General features: G+C 39.9%; 1 protein-coding gene across 6 annotated transcripts in view; it reads left to right on the top strand.

Moving 5' to 3' along the window:
* DENND5A (DENN domain containing 5A) overlaps positions 1-21,665 on the top strand; it is a 110,167-nt gene that overhangs the window by 70,478 nt on the left and 18,024 nt on the right. For 3 of the 6 annotated variants that reach the window (XM_037899781.2, XM_043549917.1, XM_037899782.1), the window contains 10 exons: positions 299-514; positions 1,369-1,603; positions 2,304-2,454; positions 3,139-3,232; positions 6,069-6,200; positions 10,297-10,449; positions 11,220-11,324; positions 14,070-14,154; positions 16,069-16,153; positions 18,582-18,710. In XM_037899781.2, coding sequence (XP_037755709.1) covers positions 299-514; positions 1,369-1,603; positions 2,304-2,454; positions 3,139-3,232; positions 6,069-6,200; positions 10,297-10,449; positions 11,220-11,324; positions 14,070-14,154; positions 16,069-16,153; positions 18,582-18,710 — 1,385 coding nt within the window. The remainder of the gene's footprint in view (positions 1-298; positions 515-1,368; positions 1,604-2,303; positions 2,455-3,138; positions 3,233-6,068; positions 6,201-10,296; positions 10,450-11,219; positions 11,325-14,069; positions 14,155-16,068; positions 16,154-18,581; positions 18,711-21,665) is intronic. The other 3 variants (XM_037899783.2, XM_043549919.1, XM_043549918.1) reach the window with 1 other exon arrangement.

Here is a 21,665-nt window from a genome sequence, read left to right as displayed (position 1 = left end):
ATGGTGTCTCTGTGTATTCTATTTATTATCTATCTTTTAAAAAATGCCTATTTTTAGTGTCCTGAACATCCAGTTTATTATTGGAGCTATAATCTCTTATACTAACAGTCTTTTCAGCTGAGTTATTAAATACTGCTCTCCGTGATAGTGCTGTTTGGAACCTTGTGGGTTATAGGTTAGAATGTTGATTAGAGGAATGACAATTGGATAACAAACAGGGCCTACATTCCCTGTGTACTTAAACCTCCCATAAAGGAAGGGACACATTTGGTTCTAGTATGTTCCCTTACTCTCTCAGCTGGAAGTGCGAGAGGAGACCAGTAGCAACAAGGATCTCAAAGTTCAGTGCGATGAAGAAGAGTTCCGGATTTATCAGCTGAACATTCAAATCCGAGAAGCTTTTGCCAACCGTTTTACTCAGATGTTCGCAGACTATGAAGTATTTGTCATTCAGCCAAGTCAGGACAAGGAGTCTTGGTTTACCAACAGGGAGCAGATGCAGAACTTTGATAAAGTAAGTTTGAAAAGAAGTGCAAAACTGAGTCATGTTTGTTTAAATAATTACTAATCAAACCTGAAAGTACAAGTTATCAGAGGTGGTCAGAAAATGGGGGTGGGGTGGAGAAGGAATGTTGTGAACATTTTAATTTCTTCATTGAAACCTTCCAATCAATTGTAAAGAGATGCATATTATTATACATATAGTGATATTTATATTTGAAGACATTCTAGTGCTTGTGGTAGAGAACAAAATTATGTAGATGACAATAGGCTCTCCCCCGACGTCCCTTCAGGCTCAGATCCCGAGAACCAGCCCATGCTACAATGTCTGCACAGCTGGTTTTAGAGCCATAGCATGAGACTGTGTCTGTCGACTTGGGCTCAGAGGCTTGCTGCTGTGGGCTGTGAAGACATACCTTCTGGGACTGATCCAACACCCACTGAAGTCAGTGAAAAGACTCCTGTTGACTTCAGTGGGCTTTGGATCTGACCATAAGTACATAATATGTATATCCAGTGTTGTTTTTGCCACTGGGGGAGCTTAGCTGAGCTAAAATCTCAAAATGTTGGGTTTTTCTAAAGTCCTTTATATTTTTTTGTTTATAAATGAAGTGCTAAAAATAGTTGATTGCCAGGCAAACTAAAAAGTTTGCATAGTATATTTTTCAAGATGGAGTTGGCATCCACAGTAAAATGAAATGTTGTCTGCAAAAAAACCAACCTCCCCCAAAAACAGAAGGCTTTGGATCTCTCTAAAACTCTTCAATATGTCCGTGGTTAGAAATACTTCCACTTTAACGATATACAGAACTATAGCAAGGCATTATATAGACTTTATATAAAGTCACTTGTCTATTTGTTCACTAGGCATCTTTCTTGTCGGACCAGCCTGAACCTTACTTGCCTTTTCTCTCAAGATTTCTGGAGACACAGATGTTTGCGTCTTTTATCGACAATAAGATTATGTGCCATGACGAAGATGACAAAGACCCAATTTTGAGAGTGTTTGATTCTAGAGTAGATAAAATTAGACTGTTAAATGTTAGGACACCAACTCTGCGCACATCTATGTATCAAAAGTGCACTACCATTGATGAGGCAGGTAAGAGTAACAAGAACATTTCTTTCAGATGTAATGAGTTATAGCTGTTCTCACCAGCACCTTCAAAGTTAGACTACTTGTTCAAATAAGATATTTTACCAGCCATAACATGAATCTAAATGTCTTAGTGTTTCAAAAACAAATTAGAAGAGCTGGAAATTGAGGCTCTGGTGGAGAAATAAATTCTATACTGGAAAGGGCAGTGCAAGAACCTGAGACAGCGAGCTAACTCTGTGAGATATCTGTAAAAGGGAATTCCGCTCAGCTCTCCTCTTCACCTGCCTGAGGGTGGGATGTTCCAGATAAGATGAGCATCTTGCTGCCATTGGTAGCAGTCCTTGGATACAGTACAGACTTGTACATAAGCCTCCCTGTTCAGATATTGGTCAATATGGGGATTCCCCTATCCCCTTAAATTACAGGTTTGGTGGGTTTTTGTTTTTTTTAGTATATATGGTAACTTGAGAAAGGAAGGTTATCTGCAGTGCTTAAAGTGGTTTGAAAAGTGTGTGTGTGTGTGTGTGTGTGTGTAGAGGTGTCTGTCATAATCTGGGAGAAGCAGCTTTGGTAAGGCAGTGCTTATAGTGCACCTCTCAGTGACCCAACTTGATTAAAACTTCTCCCCCACCCCTACACTTAGCGCACTGGTTATCTGTAAAGTTACATGCTTAAGAGATTTTTTTTTTTTTTAAACATTCAGAGAAAGCTATTGAATTAAGGCTTGTAAAAATAGATCACACTGCAATCCACCCACACTTATTAGATATGAAGATTGGACAAGGGAAGTATGAACTTGGGTTTTTCCCCAAGCTTCAGTCTGACGTACTCTCCATAGGACCAGCAAGCAACAAGTGAGTACACAAACTTTATTGTGCATTATGGAGTGGCACTGGATCTTGGTGAGATCTAAAGCATAAGACCAAATTTGTGATGTCAAAATGCAAATTTAAACACTTTTAAATGACACTTTAGAATGTGGTGGACTCTTAAGGATCCTTTTAGTAACAAAGTGAAGCAAGGAGGCCAGTATTGCAATGGGGACAGAGTTAAGGTTTTTGAGTGACTTTAATTGATACTGGTTAAAAGAGAGAGCCCTGTGCCAGAGGTCAGTTAAAAGGTAATGGCTTAAAATAAGGGACCACCTCATAAAAAGTGGGAGGAAAGAGGAAGAAGAGGATAGTAGCTGCAAAGGTGACTAAGAAGCCTAAAAGATGTGGAAACTAGAAACCAAGTGCACGAGATTGTGTTTTTGCTTTTTTCCTAAGAACTATGGACAGATTTTCCAGACAGATTTTATTTTCAAACAGTACAGGTTCTCTGCTTACAAAGAGGTGCTAAACAAGTCAAGTGTTAAACAAGTGTGCTTGCAGCTAACCTGTGTTTGGCACTGGTTCTGGCACATCTGTTGTCAGTGGGTATTTTTTGTGATGTGGACAGGCCCTGTTAACAATCCAAGATGGAAACCTTTGCTCCTGCTTTTCGCTCCTCTTCAGCTGACTCTTGGTATCTAATGAATAATCTTGTTTGATCTGTAGATGGACAAAGAGAAATGCACCTGCGCAGTGGAGGCGGAAAGACAGACAAAAACAACACACAGAGCACCTGCGTCTTGACAATGATCAGAGAGAGGTGAAAACTGTTCAGTAACTGTAGAATATGATTTTCATTACAGAAATCACACTGTCTTCCCTACAAAATGTCAAATCAGTTATTCCACAGTAAACCTCAGCTGTTCCTTACTCTGGCCTTTCAAAAATAAAGAGCAGATCCTCAGCTAGTGTAAAATGTCATAGATCCATTGACTTTAAAGGAGCTATGCCAGTCAGGATCTGTCTCAGGAGTGTGAAACCAATGGTAAAAAAAGGTAACTAAGTTGCAGTGTTTAAATGTGCCAAAAGTCAGATACCAGTATGCAGGTAGACATGCACTGTCTGGTCTGAGTATTGGGCTGCGCTTGAAGGCTGAATTGTTCAAAGTGCTGATTTTCAGCTCTAAATCTACTATGGATCCTATATGCTTTGGGAGGATTCAAAATAGTTCCCCTTTTGTAAAAAGTGATGTTCCTTTGATAAGTATACGTCTGTGTTTTGAGGAGGGGCCCTGGCTAGAAAGAAAGAAAAACTCCAAGAATCCCCATGTGAACCTTTTAAAGTGACATTAGTTGGGTCATATGATGCCAGCTACTTTGCAGTTACTTAAGCAAGAACAAAATGGTTGGTTAGTTCTCTGAACATCCATTGCACAAAAAATATAGTGGTTAAATGTAATATGAGAATCATTTTTCCAGTGTTCTGATTTCTTTTTAAAATATTTGAATGGATATGTGCTTATATATAAACAAAAAATAAAGCTTTGGGATACATTATTTTATGTTTGGGTGAAGAATCTTTTAACCTTGTTCTCTTTAAAGTTTATACCAAGATGCTTGCAGGAAATTTTTTTAAAATATATTTTCTTGTTCATTCATTCCATCATTATATGTGAACAATGATATAAAAGGTTGAACTGCACTTTCCATTATAAACCCTATTTTCCAGGATTTTGTGACTTGGTTGTAAAAATTGTAGTTGGAGATAAAATTAGATGTCATCTATTTTGTAACCATATTAAAAAAGAAAAAGGGGTTTGTGCACTTTGATTGTACAAATAAGGAACATTTACTTCTTTCACATGCTCTTTATGGTGCTTTGTCTCAGTAACATCTTCCATTTAGGAGAAGAAAGAGAAAGTGAGTAGTAGTTAGTCAATAATCTGACATTGTTTTTGACAAATATGGTGCTAGCAGGTGTGAACCATTGAGGTATCAAACTGTAATTATACATGTAAATAGTCACTTTCCATTTTTCAGAAAGATTTTTTTTAACGAAAGCTGAATATACTTAGCAAATGGTTAATTATTGGAGGTGAGATTTGGCAACCGTTAAGACTCTTGTAAAATTTTATCACAAGTATGCAGTAAAGGACATAGTTCATTTTAATTCTTTGTTTAATCTCATCACAATTATAGTGTTTAAGTGCTTTTTTTGCTCTTTCCTTTATTTAAGCTTTCATTATTTACGGGTTTTATGTTGCATATTTGTTTATTAGTCTGAGCTTTAAATGGCATTGAGTTCTGTCTTAATTGTTTTCTTTTCTGTTTTTGCATGCACGCTTTTATCATATCCGCTTACCGTACTTTTGCTTAACATGGGCTGTCTGATTGTTTGCTACAAACCTCTCCTGCCAGCATCTGGATTTTTCCTTGCCAGAGCTTCATTTGCAATTATATTTAGACTGGGACCAGCATGACTGGCTTTTCAGACCCTCTATAAAATCTGTGTCAGAGCTTTACCTGGTATGTCATATATATAACATGACCTATAGTCATGACATCAAAGATGCATAGTTAAATATATGTACTTCATAGTTCTTTAGACTGTTTCAGAAGGCAGATAAAGCGTGGATTTTTTGTTTTGTTTTTTTTGGCAAAAGGTGAACACTTTATTCATTATGATGTAGCAAGAGTAGGATTTCAGTCAGTCACAATCCAGAGCAATCAAATGCTGCCCTCTCACAAGTGTCACTGAAATACATATTGATCCATCCATCAGAATGCAGCAACATTAGCAGCACAGATCCTTCATGAGTCAAGGAAATCATTTTTCCTCTAAAATGTTGATGTTTCTTTTTTAGATTTGTAATATTGGAACCTATTCATAATAAACTGCTGCTTCAGTTATCACACTCCTTCGCTTATCTTCTGTCTTTAATCACCTGACAAAGCCATTTAGGGTATGTATGCATTGCAGTTAGATGCCCGCAGCTGGTCTGTGTCAGCTGGCTTGGACTCGGGCTAATGGGCTAATTAAGTGCCATGTAGATGTTCAGGCTCAGGCAGACTGTACTCTGGGACCCTCTGTCGGTGTAGCCCAAGCCAAAATGTCTACATGGTGGGTAAACAGCCCCTTAGCCCAAGCCAGCTGGCACGGGCCAGCTGCAGGTGTCTGATTGCAGTAGAGACATACCTTTACTGTCACATTTGCTCCTCCACCAAAAGCGTCATTACTTACCTGCAAAATAATCACATTTGGAAGGACTGTTTCACTGTGACAGTAATATCAAGTATGTATAGCTATAATTACACGACTTTTTTAGAGGAGAAAAAGGAAAGACTCTGTAGTAGTGGAGGGAGAAATGAAAACTCTATGCATCCAAACGTGTGTGTTTGTGTTTGTGTTAATCAAAGACTCAACTGCATGCTGATGCTAGCTGGACAGTTTATATGGGATCTTAACTCAGTTAAATAATACAGTAAATCTCTTTATCCTTTTTAAAGGAGCATTCTTTTGAAAGATGGTGTGATCTTTTTCTCTTCTGGGCATGGGGGCAGCAAAGACAGATTGTTTGACACTGTGATTCGTAGCTACTGTATACCATTTTGTCACTCTTGTTTTTGGGTACATTTGTTTTTTCTATCTTTGTACAGAAGTATATCCAAGAAGCCAGGAATCTGGGCAGCACCATTCGTCAGCCTAAGCTGTCTAACCTCTCTCCATCGGTAATTGCACAAACAAACTGGAAATTTGTTGAAGGCTTACTGAAGGAATGCCGAAATAAGGTAACGCAGAGAACATGACTTCCCATCCCCACACCTTGCTGGGCTATAGTTAGTAAAACTAAACTCACCTTTTACACTTACACACACACACACACCCCCCCCCCCCCCCAGATGTATGCATAATCTGAAACTGGTCTACATTGTCTCTTTTGGGGATTGTATGTCCCTTTAATAAATAAATGGATGTGGTTTAGATATCCTGGAAAGATTGGAGACTTTTCCTATTTGGAGATGTACTATAAAAACAAAATTATAGAAATAAGAAAGATCAGATGCTCTGGTAGGTCTCTATTTTCCTGCCAGTCTAGGATTGTTCCCAGCCATACATTTTCTGGTGTATTGTCCAGTCTAGTTTTGAATGCTTCATTCTGAGAATATTTTTAAAATGTCCTACAAGAGAGAAAATACAGTGAAAATCTAGACACTGTATTTCATTGTTAAAATGAAGTGAGTTAACGAACTGCAGAAAACACCTTTTTCCTAAGAAATCTGGTCCCAGTTTGTAGAATTATTTTGACTGATATATTTGAGTAAACATCATCCAAGTTGCTTTGCTATTTCATATAACATTAAAGCGAATAACTCTTCCATAAACTCTTACTTAAATTCTTCCCTGAAGTCAACAGAGTTAATTTGGGCCATTGTGTATAATGCCTGGTAAAATCTATACATTTTCGTTATTCTTACTTGCAAAAACTGAAAGTGTGAATATGTAGGCACTCCAGATAATCTGTCTCTATGCTTTGTTCTTTGTAGACCTTCACTTGGTATAAACTGGCATATCTCCATTGAAATAAATGGAAATACATTGATTTACACCAGCTGAGGATATGGCCCTTTGATTTTAACTCTTCCATTATGGGAGTAAGGCGTCATTGGATGTGAAAAGTTTGCAAGTAATAGAGATGTTGTTAGAATGTCCGGGAAAGAGGGGGGAAATGTTTGAGATGCTTATGACTGTTGGCATGAGATACTTGCAACATTTCAGATGAGCCCATTAATTAGCTCTCCTTAGACATGGATGAATTAGAGAGATGCTTAAGAATAGCAGCAAAAATTATGAAAAATGATCTACGGTGAGAGATTAGGGGAAATGGATACATCCATAGAGAAAAGATGACATAGGAAGCATATGGTAAATGTCAGTGCTTGGGAGGTCATAACATAAAAAGGGTGAGGACTTTTCTGAAGGTGGTTAAGGACAGTGTATAAAGAAGTGATAGTTTGAAACTAAAAATAGAAAATGTAATTTGGTTTATTAGGAATGATTTTTAGCTGCTGTTGCATTGTTTGTATGTGCCCTATGAATAATAGCAGTGAGGTCACTTAGACAATGAAATAACTTGCACTGGGCATACTGAGAGGATAACCTGGCAATACCAGGTCACTGAGGAACCATTTTCAGAGAGGTTCAAAAACAGACTATGGTAGATTAAACAGATTAATGTAATGTACTGTTACATCAAATGGATTAGATACCTAGAGCTGAAAAATGATGCCTAGCTTCTAGGATGTGACAGGATTACGGTAGTTCCCAAGGTCAGTTTGAAGCAGATAATGAAAATTAAAGCATGGCTTTACTCTGCAAAGTGACTGTGTAAAAATGGCAATTCTCTTTTATTCAATAGATCTGTTCCTTTCGAATATTTGGTTATCTGATTTTTTTTTTAACTGCACTGGATTCTATTTTATCTTTTGCATCATCAACATACTTATTAAGAGCCAGATTGTGGACTCTCAGTGATGAATAAAAATTTAGTTAATTACTGTGCTCATTTGGTCTGATACACAGTCTGTTGAAATCCATCGAAAAGCTCCCACTGATTTCAGTAGGTTTTGGATCAGGCCTATTCTTCCACTGACTGCAATGGGACTATATGCAGCTTATGGTACTGCTCTTCGTGATAGACTGCCCCGAAATTCCATTCATTTACACCTGTGTAAACCCTTGGAAGGAAAGAGTTGCCTAAGTAATGCTGAGGACATAAGTCAAAGACCATGACGTTGCGCAGGTGTAAATGAGGGCCTAATTTGGTCTGCAGAACTTGATTACTTGCAAAGGTGCATGAGCTAGAAAAGAGACAACTAGAGTCTCAGATCTCTGGACAAGTTCTTCATAGGAGGTATTTTCAAAAGCACTTATTAAAACTCACTGACTTTCAAAGTGGATTTTCAGGGGCGCTTGTGTAACTAAGAGACTTATGTACTTTTGAAAATCCCACTCTCAATATTTTTGTAATTGAACGGAGAACATTTGATACATGAATCATTGAGAGGCAATAAATATGGATGCTTATATTTTATAAATGCATATAAAATACTTAGCTTTTATCATCTCTAGCTCTCACTCAAAGCACTGTCAAACATGGCTAAATTATTATCTCTGCTTTATAGATAGGCAGATTGAGGAAGTGAGAAATTTAAGTGACTTTCCCACAGTCTCACTAAATCTATGACAGATCTAGAAATAGAAACCAGGAGAGCTGGGTTCTAATGTTCTATCCAAAAGGCTACACAATGTTTGGCATATACGTATTCTAAAGTGCAGCCTCTCATATAACTCTGTTCTAGCCTATTGCAGTGAATAAATTATCCATTGCAAGGACTGTCTCATTATTTATGACTGTCATAGAACCCAGCACAGGGGCCCTGATCCTGACTGGTGACTTCGGAAGCTACCATAGTTCAAACGTTTAATAATAAACCTGTTTAAATACCTGTTCATGAGGACAACTTCATATAGATATTGTTAGAATGGTAAAGTAAACCTGTTACAAGAATACATCTTTTCTGTGATGTGGCTGCCACCTGGCTGGATGAATGTGAGTTGTCTTCATCTGCTCGTGCCTCTATCCCTGCATCCACAGACAGCAGGTTCATTCTGACCCCTCCCCACCACTGCTATCTCAGACGGAACTGCCGTTATCAGGCCATAGCAAGGGCAGGAGTGGCTGTCAACCTGGTCACTGCAGGGGAGACAGCAGCATGCATGAGACCCACAGACCGCTACAGCAGCCACCTGCAGACTCCAGGGACAAGTAGGACAGATTATATGTCCTCCTGGATACCCAGGAAAGGATTCCTCTTGGAAAAACAACATTCAGATGGGGGCTCACAGGAACAGCATGCTGACAGTAGGGTGTTCCCAAGTCTTTCTCAGCTTCACCCAGAGGAAACATAGCCTGGATAAATAGGACCATTCCTGTCTATCACAGAGAGTCCTTACAGCAGGGGTGGCCAACCTGAGCCTGAGAAGGAGCCAGAATTTACCAATGTACATTGCCAAAGAGCCACAGTAATATGTCAGCAGCCCCACGTTAGCTCCCCCGCTCCCAGCGCCTCCCACCCACCGATCAGCACCTCCCCGCACCTCCCAATCAGCTGTTTTGTGGGGTGCAGGAGGCTCTGGCAGGGAGGGGGTAGGAACGAGGGCACAGCAGGCTCAGGGGAGGGGGCGGGAAGGGGTGGAGTGGGGGCAGGGCCTGTGGCAGAGCCAGGGGTGGAGCAGTGAGCACCCCCCAGCACATTGGAAAGTTGGAGCCTGTCGCTCTAGCCCCAGAGTCGGTGCTTATATAAGGAGCCGCATATTAACTTCTGAAAAGACGCATGTGGCTCCAGAGCCAGAGGTTGGCCACCCCTGCCTTACATCTTCCTTTCTCAGTGAGAGGGCTCCCTGGCTATCTTCTTCTCTGTTTTTAGGGGACCTTGCCACAGCTAGAGGGTAGCAAGAGCCTCATTCTTCACTGTCTCCATTTCAGATAGGGAGCTTTCTGAAGAGAACAAGCTAATTTTGAATCTGGACTAGTTTGCTCGTCCCTGTCCACCTTGCTACTGCTCAGGAACCCCCAAGAGGGTCACTCTAGAGGAATAGGATTACTTAAAGGCTGTCAGGTGATCAATACTGGTGATGCCACATAATGGAGGACTATTAGTGAAATAAGAGAAATGTGTTTCGGCACTAGCTTTTCAAGGGTACAGTATAAGCCCAACTGTATTATCACTCTGTTACTATTGTAAAGGAATTTAAAGACTGTGAAGGATCATAGCAGTTCCTGATGAGTAAGAATAACTTTCTTTTTGCCATCTTCTTTTCAAGACCAAGAGGATGCTGGTTGAAAAAATGGGTCGAGAAGCTGTGGAACTAGGTCATGGTGAGGTGAACATCACAGGTGTAGAAGAGAATACGTTAATAGCCAGTCTTTGTGATCTCTTAGAAAGGATATGGAGTCATGGTCTACAGGTCAAACAGGTAAATAATGGTATTTCATAGAATTTACAACTTTACAGCCATTTTTTCACTGTTTCTTTTTTAATTTAATTTTTTTCAATTCTATTCTATACTCTTAAAATTCAACAATTTTGGTACCGAGCTAATCCCCCCCCCGCTCAAAGTATAGTATACAATTGTACTCTCAGGGATGACTTTCTGAATGCCTGCTTACTATTTTATTTGTCTGTTTACAGAATAATAGTTTTTATCTATTTATCCATTTTTAATGTTCTCTCTTACTGTAGCTGTGCGGATTTAAGAGCTTGCAGTTTGTCGTGCTATTAACTGGTTATGGGATGTGGGGATTTGTCCTCAAGCAGGGTAGCTTAATTTACAAAACTATAAACCCCCTTTTTTCCCCTTTCTTTTGTTTGTTCTCACTAAGCATGGCACATATTTAGAGGTGGTCAATTGACGTTTACAAGGCCTCTAGCTAGCCACTTTCCTTTTATTATAGAGCTCCAGCTGTTTGGGCTCTCCTGTGAGAGTAGACAGCATGGGAGGTGTTGTTTCTTCCTCCTTTCCCCTGTGAGTGTGGGGAGGGGAAAAGGGACTTGAATGCTGTTTTGTTTAAAGGAAGTATTTTGCAGAGTAAATACGTTTAATCCAGGCAGCCTTAATCCAATTGCTCTGTCCTCTGCATCCATGCCGCCATTGCCTAAATCTGCTCTCATTCAGACTATAACAGTAGTTTCTCTATGTGAAGGTATATCGTCTGACTCTCCCCTTCCCTCTTGTATACTACTTAGGATAGAAGCTGTACTACTTTCATCCTAGAAGACAGAGCATCAGTATACTCTGCTTCAACTCAGATTTGGGCCTTTCAGACAACCAGGCGGCCAACCCCACATAAGGTTAATGCTTTGGATTGATTGCAGATGTTGGCAAACAGTGCTGAACGGTCTGTTGTGGTAGAATAATTAGAGGTCTGATGAAGGAAGTGCAGTGCATCTAACGCTGTGATCCAAAGTAAAAAGCACTACTAATCCGACATGTATTCTGGCCTCTATTAAAATTGTGAAAGTGTATTTATAAATTGATTCGTCCAATAATGAGCCAATTCCTTCTCAGCAGACCATAGTAATGAAGATGGCTTCCCTCTCCCACCCCATGCTTTTGCCTGTTTCCCTGCTGATCGATCTGTTTTGTTCCACATAGCTACCAACTGGTTCTTTCATGTGTTGTTAAACTCTACACCCATCAACTGACCAAAGCCCACCTCCTGCCTCAACTGATCCAGTATGATCATGCAATGTAGGATCTAGTGACCTTGTCAGTCTGGTCCAGCCTAAACGTATATGAAGACCTTGGTTTTTTCCCCGCCTTCCCTTGTGCTGTCTCCTTCTCCTCTTTATACTTGTAACTTGCATCATCATTACTCTCCTCTAACTCTCCAAATAGTAACGTGCTGGTGAAAGAAACAGGCAGATGTGTACAGTATGATTTCTTCTCAGTACTCACTGGTATTGCTGTTTCCATATTCTGTAGAGGCCTTTGCTTATTTGTCTTCTTCAGAGGTGTTCCAGCACTGGGAGCATATGCTATCCTCGGCAGTTGCTGTACTGAGTTGCCAGAATGTATCTGAGTGTGCATTTGTTTCCCCCCAGAAATAGTATTTTGCTGTGACCATCTCCCTGAATGATTTTCATACCTGTCCTTTTGCAAGGCCCATTGTACATTTCAGTTTCCACAATGGACCTTCCAGATACACTAATGAGAAAACGGACTTCTTGGGGGCGGGACGGCGGGGACGGACGACTTTTTGTTATGTTCGCAGGAAACGCATTTTTGAAAGCAGATTTCCTTACACTGTCATAACTGAGACATATTTACTGCTTTATATTTTAGAAACCTTCCACCATAATTTGTGTGGGAATAATACCTTGGAATAAATCCCTTGTAGGTCTGTATATCGGAGACGCTAATTCTCCCTGTCCACATTACTTGCAGAACTGAACAAGTTGGGCTAGATTTTTAAAGTCAACTTTTCTTTTTGCACCTGCAGAATTCACCCCTCAATTATTTGCACCCTGACAATCAGCTGTTTAGATGTTTTAAATGACATCAGTGATGCCTACTCACTGCAGGTGCAAATAGGTAACCCCCAATAAAGCCAAGATTTGACAGCCCTTTTGCTGTACAAATAGCTTCTCTTTTTGAACAACAATAATATCCTTATAAATATGCAAAAACCTTTCTCATCTACTCATTTAGCAGAAACATATGATTCCCAATCCTTTCCTGGGATTCCCAATTAACTGTTAGCTTCCGAAAGGAATCTGTTACTTACAAATCATTTACTGAGGAAGTGCATCCAATCAATGTACTGGATAGTCCCTATTTGGTTATTGGTGCCTTCTGTGACTTCAGTAGCACTTGATTTGTCATTCACAAATAGCTTTAGGGTGAACCTGAGAATCCCTTTGTTTGTGATGAGTCTGTGATAAATCTCACCACCTCACCTTTTAAGGTTTTCTGACCCTTTTTAGGAAGCCAGCATATTGACTAAAAGTATATATTTTACCTTTGGCTTACAGTGTCCTAAATACTGCATTCTGAATGTTGTCCTTTAAAATTTCTTTACTATCTATAAAAACAGCTTCAAGCTTTATTTGAAATTCTTTATTTTCCTGCATGTGGGGGGTGGTTTTGTTTTGTTTTGTTTGTTTGTTTTTACGTTTATAATGAGGCCCTTCGCTCTCTTTGCTAGAGGAACTTGGAAAAATCTTTGGAGGACCTGAAAAAGTAGCTTTCAAACTCCACCATCAGCTTGGGTAGACTGTTGTAGACTCAGGGCTGGGGTAGACTGAAAAGTTCCACTGGTATAACTACATCTCTCAGGGATGTGAAAAATTTACACCCCTGCGAGACGTATCTATGCCAACCTAGCCCCTGGTGTAGACAGCACTAGGTTGATGGAAAAATTCTTCCTTTGACCTAGCTATTGTTTTTTGGGGTGGTTGGTTAACTACAGTGACGGAAGGGGTTCTCCCGTTGCCGTAGTGAGTGTCTACACTGAATAGCTATGGCAGTGCAACTGCAGCTGTGCTACTGTAGTGTTTTAAGTGTAGACATAGCCAAAGAGTCTGCCCTATCCGATTGTGCATCTCTTCCCCATTCGGTGGGTGAGACAGCTACAAACTCAGGTTACAGGGTCATGAGACATCACTTTGTAGTACACATCACTTTGTAGTATGTATTTAAATAAATGTTTTGGTCACATCTTGATAAACAATGAGAAGTGATGCTCAGCTGATTTGGTTAGTTACCGGAATCTGTAGGTCCAGCTAGTTTCTTTCTTTAAAAAAACACCAAGAGCGGATATGCAGGACAGTTACTTTTACAAATCATTTACACTTCTCCTTTTGTTCTACTGTCCTTTTTCCAGCTTTTTACCTCCTCCCACCTCTTTGGTTTCTTGTTTTTTTCTTTTTTATCAATGATATCGATAGGGAAAACAAAACATTTTTAGAACAAACTGTTGTTGTAAATGTTACTTTTAGTGTTTTTTAATTTTCAGTTTTTATTAAACTCAACAGACATTCATTTATTTGCATTGTTAAATACAACGTTACCAATCAATTTTTTTTTAATTTTAGGGAAAATCTGCTTTGTGGTCTCACTTATTACATTACCAAGAAAATAGGCAGAGAAAGCCCACATCAGGTAGCTTCAGTACCTCAGGTAACGTTGGCTTATATTACAGAAGGGTTTTCAAAAGTACTAGTTGAACTCCTCTAAAAATGGTCAAAATGTCCAAATTACTAGGTTTTAGTCTCTTCAAACCGATTCCAAATTATGCACATCAAGCAGAATACTATAATTCTCCACTGCTCCAGGTTTTAGAGGATGAGATTTACTATGATGATGTCATTTTCATATAACTGTTGAGACTGATTTATTGACTGCAGTATTTACATGGGGTAGACTTGTTTTCCAGTTGTTTTATGTAGGATTTCTTGTTCAAGACTGGTATCCTGTTAACTGGTGCTTGGTGTCCTACCAATACATGATGTTTCGGAGACAGGCCAAAAATAAATCTGTTTGATACACCTAGCCAATCATGCAGTGATGTACATAAGGTGGAAGATCCCTTTCTAACCCATGAAATAGTCATCCTCTGCTGTGAAGCATGATTTTTCTTTACCCCATCTTAAACATGCGTAGATGCATTACTGAGTATGAAATTATCCATCCTGTTTTAAAATCCAAACACAACGTAAATAGGGTTTCAGTAATATGCTGTATGAATAACTTTTACTGGTGGTACCTAATATGTAGTTAAATATAATTAACTATACTTATAGGTAGGAACACATTGGAACCTTATAATTTCTTTCATATTAATAGAGTGGGGAACTAAGTATTTCTTCCTCTACAATGGGGGTTCTCAAACTGGGGGTCGGGACCCCTCAGGGGGTCACAAGGGTATTACATGGGGGGGCGCGAGCTGTCAGCCTCCACCCTTAAACCCTGCTTTGGCTCCAGCATTTATAATGGTGTTAAGTTTATAAACAAGTGTTTTTAATTTATAAGGGGGGGTTGCACTCAGAGGCTTGCTATGTGAAAGGGGTCACCAGTACAATAGTTTGAGGACCACTGCTCTACAATATAAGTTCCCTTATGCAGTATAAATACCCTCCATTTAGTGTAAAATTTGCTCTCAGCAAACAGGTATCTTTTGAAAAAAAAGAGAAAGTACAATAATGCACTTAAGTCAGTGCATTACAAATGTGGGTAAAGCTCTTCAGTTCCCATTTTACCGAAGGAGAAACTGAGGCACAGACAGCTTTTAGGGCCAAATTCTTTGCCCAAATTCAGTCGGTATGCCAGCAGAGAATTTGACCCTTAGTAACCCGTCCGTGCATGGTCATTCAGGCAGAGCAGTGAATGCCCTACACGCATTGGTGTAACATGCAGAGACCTGGGTTCGAAAGTAACTGCTGATCCTGTGCTCTCCAGCTTGAGACTGAGAGCAGGTGATTGCTCACAGTATAGTGTTTGAAGTATGATATAGAGGTGGCATTGTTTGTTTAGCATTTAAATTGCAGATTTTGGGTTCTTGTATTACCCATTTCTGTGTTTTAAGACTGTGATGCATTGGATATATTGTATGCATATCATTTAACCCCGAATTCTCCAATGTCAATAATGCCAACTTGTTTTAGCTCATTTGGGAAGGAAGTGAAGAACTCGTTTTAGAAAATAATACTTCAGTGATAAATAGTCTGTTTAGATCCCACTCTTTGGTCTCACGCCAATCCTGGATATGTCAAAGCTTATTAATATGTCCTAGTGCTGAGCATATTATGAGTTGCCTGAACATCTCGGTATACAGACAGTCAATGTTTTTCCATGGATTTAATATACTGCCATAGTCAGCACTGATTTGTGCCATAATGTTTCACAAAACCATGTGTTACTGACAACAGAAAAGTATGCGGCCAGGTACCATTTCTGGATTCGAGGGAAAACCATTTCTCTCAAGATGTTATTAAATACTTCCGTTGTGTTACTGGCACAAAGTTTGTTTAAATACTACTTTTAAATCTTTGATTTATTTTTCCATTGATTAAAAAAATATTCTGCTCGCTTTAGGAGTACTTCTCGATTCAGAAAGGAGGAAGTCGGATGCCAGCCCAGCCATGTCGCCCCTGAGGATCTCTCTCATTCAGGATATGAGGTTAGTGTGGAGCAGTAAAAGAAATCCTAGAGATCTGTGTGTTCATTCCTATGTAAGTAACTAGTGTAAAAGGTTTACTTCAATAACATTGGAAGAAAGTATAATTCTGAATGGCTCATGTGAGTTTTGTATGGTCACTATCTTCATTCTGGGTGAACCTGAGCTCTGCCACAAAATAAGCTCAATTAATGTAAATAATGAAAATCACCCTCTCTTATTGTCCTCCATAAAGTCTGTTACGAAGGAAAAGGGGATGAAAGGACTTTCATCAATAATCCTTGGAAAGACTAAGATAATTTCATGATATGAAGAACTGTGGATTATAAAGGCCAACTTTGGTATATCAAGGCTCAGACTTGCTTGGCTGTAGTTCCTGGTTGTGCAGTTGATGTGTTTTAACTGGAAGAGATGCTTGCTCAACTGGAAAAGCAATGTGCTTCAGCTGGAAGAAATTGCTAAGTTATTTACCAAAGATTATAGTGAAACCCTTTCAGTGGCCTGAGTGAAAACTTGCTTCACACTGAGGGAACCGTACGCCTACAGTATCTCCACTGTAATACTCATTGGCTTATAACTATAGCCGGACACTTTTTTTAAAAAATCTCCTTCCTTGTCTGTCTTCTGAGCTGTCTCCATGGTATCTTATCTCTGAGATCGGGGGACAGGGTCATATCTACCCAATCACTACGGAACTGGTTGGGCAGTTCTGAACTCCTCCCTATTTCCCGATGAACCTCAACAACCTCTGAATCTTAGAGTGTTTTGGCTGAGCATTGGCCATTGCATGTACTTAGAGTGTGAAAGCCAGTGCCACAAAAATATGAAACTCAAAACTGAAAATACATCTTTTTTGTACTTGCCATTTTCTAGTAACAAACACCTTTTCAGACTTGAAGATGGATTAATTCTGAGGCCTGGTAGCTCTGCTATCGATTTCCTCTGTGGTGTTGGCAGATAACTTAGCTTCTCTGTGTCTGTGTATCCCTCTCTGTAAAATTGGTATGATCCCTACCACAGAGTTCTAGGAGTTATTTGTTTGATCTCTTCAGTTGAAAAGCATGATGTAATGCAGATTCCCATAATTTCTTCTCTTAATCATGATTAGTTCAAAGTCTCCACTGCACTTGCACCTGATTCATACTTGAATATTTTTAGTTTAAATTTATCAGCGTGCAATGCTAATGCATAAGGCTTATTGAACAACTGAAATGGACTAAATACTTTGGAACAGGGTCTATAAAATATGGAAGATGATTTTGCAATTAATAAATCTAGTGACAGGAGTTGTGTATTTAAGCAAATAATAAGGTTTTACATTTTTAATATAGATATTTATACTTCCCTTTGGACTGTTTAAAGAAAAAAAAAAGTTTGAAACCTGGATTGACCAGCAATCAGAAGATGCTCTTTAATAAAGCTGCATGGATTGGATGATTCTGTGAAATGCTATTTGTCTGACTGCAGCTCATACTATTTTTTTTTCTTTTTAAACAAAACAAAACTTTTAATTTATTCATTTTTTTAAAGGTTTTCCTTTCCTTGGAGTTTTTCCAGGTTAACCTTAAAATTTTGGAGAGGGGGAAGTAAACTGAATTTATTCAAGGAACGTGATCTTACCTGTAATATGTATGTAAAATATGGGCACAAAGCATTGTGACTGCAGTTTTAGAGGACAAGCTGAAACTCTCTTCAGAGTTTGCCCTGAAGTTATTTATTTTTTTGTGTTGTGGTAGCACCTAGAGTCCCCAGTCAGGATCAAGACTGCATTGTGCCAGGCTCTGTAGGTGAGGCATGGGTCACTTGCAGGTTTAAACTATGGTGAATTCTTTCTGAAGTCTTGAAACCATGATTTGAGAATGGCAGTAACTCAGCCAGAGGTTATGCGTCTATTACTGGAGTGGCGTGCAGGAGGTCAGACTAGATGATCAAGAGGGGGGAGGGATAGCTCAGTGGTTTGAGCATTGGCCTGCTAAACCCAGGGTTGTGAGTTCAGTCCCTGAGGGGGCCATTTAGGGATCTGGGCCAAAAATTGGGGATTGGTCTTGCTTTGAGCAGGGGTTGAACTAGATGACCTCCTGAGGTCCATTCCAACCCTGATATTCTATGGTTCTTCTGACCTTAAAGTCTGAGTCTGTAAGGACAAGAGTGAGCCTTAAATCATTGTGAGGTAATGGGATGGTCTAGAATCCTGAAAATAGGCCACTGCAGTACAGATACTTCCTTTTCTGTCTTGCATTCCTCTTTAACCAGAGGACTTAGATAGTGAATTATATTAATTTATGGCCCTCTCTTTTTTCCAGCAGTTGTCAAGATATGAAATATTGTAAGGCAAAATTCCTTCCCCAGCCCTGCTTGATGTGAAAAATCTGAAAGGATGATGTGGAGATATTATTAATCAACATCTGATTATCTTTGTTTTCCTTTTTAGGCATATCCAGAATATTGGTGAGATCAAAACAGACGTTGGCAAGGCGAGGGCCTGGGTTCGACTGTCCATGGAAAAGAAGTTACTCTCCAGACATTTAAAGCAGCTTCTTTCAGATCTTGAACTTACAAAGTAAGTCTACTTATCCTAAATAGAACTTTTAAAAATCAAACCTGTTTTATAATTGTTCAGCTTTAAAAACACAAACTTGCCCAGACTCGTATCTGTTTAACAGTGCAATCAGGAGTTACAGAGATGGAGCTAACAAGCCATTCATAGCACCAGATGTGTTTGAGAGGGAGGAAGGTCTGTGGCTAAGGCCCTGGACTGGGACTCAGGAGAGCTGCGTGCAGTTCTCAGCTCTGCTATAGACTTCCTGTGACCTTAGGCAGTCACTTAGGCCACAGTCTCCAAATGTAACTAGTGATTTTGGATGCCCAACCTGAGACATCCTGAGTGGTTAAATCAATTGGGACTCAAGTGTGTGCTTCAGTTTGTTAGAGTGCTTTGAATCAGGGCCTTTGTGCGTTGGGTCTTTGTACATCAGCCCTCCCATGTGTAAAACTGGAATATTTCCTTTCTCCCCAAGGATTCTCGCTCTGTGTCTATACAGAGCCTGGCACAATGCAGCCTTGATCTTGACTAGGGACTCTAGGTGCTACCACAGTACAAAAAAATAAATAACTTCAGGGCAAACTCTGAAGAGAGTTTCAGCTTGTCCTCTAAAACTGCAGTCACAACGCTGCGTGCCCATGTTTTTCATCCCAGTTATGCAGTTATTCAGTATTAGCATGGGATTGAATAAACTGTTTGGACTTTGAAGGAAGATAGAAGTGGTGGGTGGAAATTGGTACTGTGGGTTACAGTACAGGTTTGTGCCTTGACGCTACCTATAAAGAGCCAACGTGGCTGCCATAGGTAAGGGATGAGGGGGAAATAAAACACACAAACACACACACATTAAAGGAGAAACTAAGTATAGTATTTAAGTATAAGAAGCACCAGGATTTCATTAATCAGTATCACTTATTTAGAGAAAATGTGTGTAGGTAAGTCCTTGCAGTTGGGAGTCATGGTGCAATGCTAAGGACCAGAGCTGAATACATTAGTGCTTAATGTGTAGGCATGGCCTGATTCCCTGACATCAAGGTAATTTGTTAAACCTGGCAACATTTATCCATGTAGAACAAGTGACAGGATTTAAAAGAAGATGCTCAAAAGCACTTGCCTATGTGTTGCTTCTTAGTGAAACAGATACTAATTTTCTAGATGTAGCTCAAAATGAGAGAAACAAAAATACAAATATGTACTCAAAATGGAGAGTGACGTGCAGATGAACTGCTTACATATAAGCAGGCATCAATAGTAAGTAATCTTGAGTGCCTGTTTGTACATTTTTAGATGCTCTAGTTAGAGAAGGATTAGAGCATTCCAGTCAGCACAGATGAGCAGTGTGTTAAACAAGGCCATTTCAGCTCTTTAGAGGGGGGACTTCCATGCGAATTGCTGCACTGAACATAACCATGCAATGTGACAGGTTTCAGAGTAGCAGCCGTGTTAGTCTGTATTCGCAAAAAGAAAAGGAGTACTTGTGGCACCTTAGAGACTAACAAATTTATTTGAGCATAAGCTTTTGTGAGCTACAGCTCACTACATCAGATGCATGCAGTGGAAAATACAGTGTGGAGATTTATATACATAGAGAACATGAAACAATGGGTGTTACCATACACACTGTAACAAAAGTGATCGCTTAAGGTGAGCTATTACCAGCAGGAGAGCGGGGGGGAGGAATCTTTTGTAGTAGTAGTCAAAGTGGGCCATTTCCAGCAGTTGACAAGAACGTCTGAGGAACAGAGGGAGGTGGGGTGGGGAATAAACATGGGGAAATAGTTTTACTTTGAGTAATGACCCATCCACTCCCAGTCTCTATTCAAGCCTAAGTTAATTGTATCCAGTTTGCAAATTAATTCCAATTCAGCTGTCTCTCGTTGGAGTCTGTTTTTGAAGTTTTTTTGTTGAAGAATTGCCACTTTTAGGTCTGTCATCGAGTGACCAAAGAGATTGAAGTGTTCTTCTACTGGTTTTTGAATGTTATAATTCTTGACGTCTGATTTGTGTCCATTTATTCTTTTACGTAGAGACTGTCCAGTTTGGCCAATGTACATGGCAGAGGGGCATTGCTGGCACATGATGGCATATACCACAATGGTAGATGTGCAGGTGAACAAGCCTCTGGTAGTGTGGCTGATGTGATTAGGCCCTATGATGGTGTCCCCTGAATAGATATGTGGACACAGTTGGCAACGGGCTTTGTTGCAAGGATAGGTTCCTGGGTTAGTGGTTCTGTTGTGTGGTGTGTGGTTGCTGGTGAGTATTTGCTTCAGGTTGGGGGGCTGTCTGTAAACAAGGACTGGCCTGTCTCCCAAGATCTGTGAGAGTGATGGGTCATCCTTCAGGATAGGTTGTAGATCCTTGATGATGCGTTGGAGAGGTTTTAGTTGGGGGCTGAAGGTGATGGCTATTGGCATTCTGTTATTTTCTTTGTTGGGCCTGTCCTGTAGTAGGTGACTTCTGGGTACTCCTCTGGCTCTGTCAATCTGTTTCTTCACTTCAGCAGGTGAGTACTGTAGTTGTAAGAATGCTTGATAGAGATCTTGTAGGTGTTTGTCTCTGTCTGAGGGGTTGGAGCAAATGCAGTTGTATCATAGAGCTTGGCTGTAGACAATGGATCGTGTGGTGTGGTCTGGATGAAAGATGGAGGCATGTAGGTAGGAATAGCGGTCAGTAGGTTTCCGGTATAAGGTGATGTTTATGTGACCATCGTTTATTAGCACCGTAGTGTCCAGGAAGTAGATCTCTTGTGTGGACTGGTCCAAGCTGAGGTTGATGGTGGGATGGAAATTGTTGAAATCATGGTGGAATTCCTCAAGGGCTTCTTTTCTATGGGTCCAGATGATGAAGATGTCATCAATGTAGCACAAACAGAGTAGGGGCGTTAGGGGACGAGAGCTGAGGAAGCGTTGTTCTAAATCAGCCATAAAAATGTTGGCATACTGTGGGGCCATGCGGGTACCCATAGCAGTG

The sequence above is a fragment of the Chelonia mydas genome, chromosome 6 (genome assembly GCF_015237465.2).
Source record: "Chelonia mydas isolate rCheMyd1 chromosome 6, rCheMyd1.pri.v2, whole genome shotgun sequence".
NCBI classification, from domain to species: domain Eukaryota; kingdom Metazoa; phylum Chordata; order Testudines; family Cheloniidae; genus Chelonia; species Chelonia mydas.
Note: the sequence above shows the minus strand (reverse complement) of the source record. Positions and strands in the feature narration are given on the sequence as shown.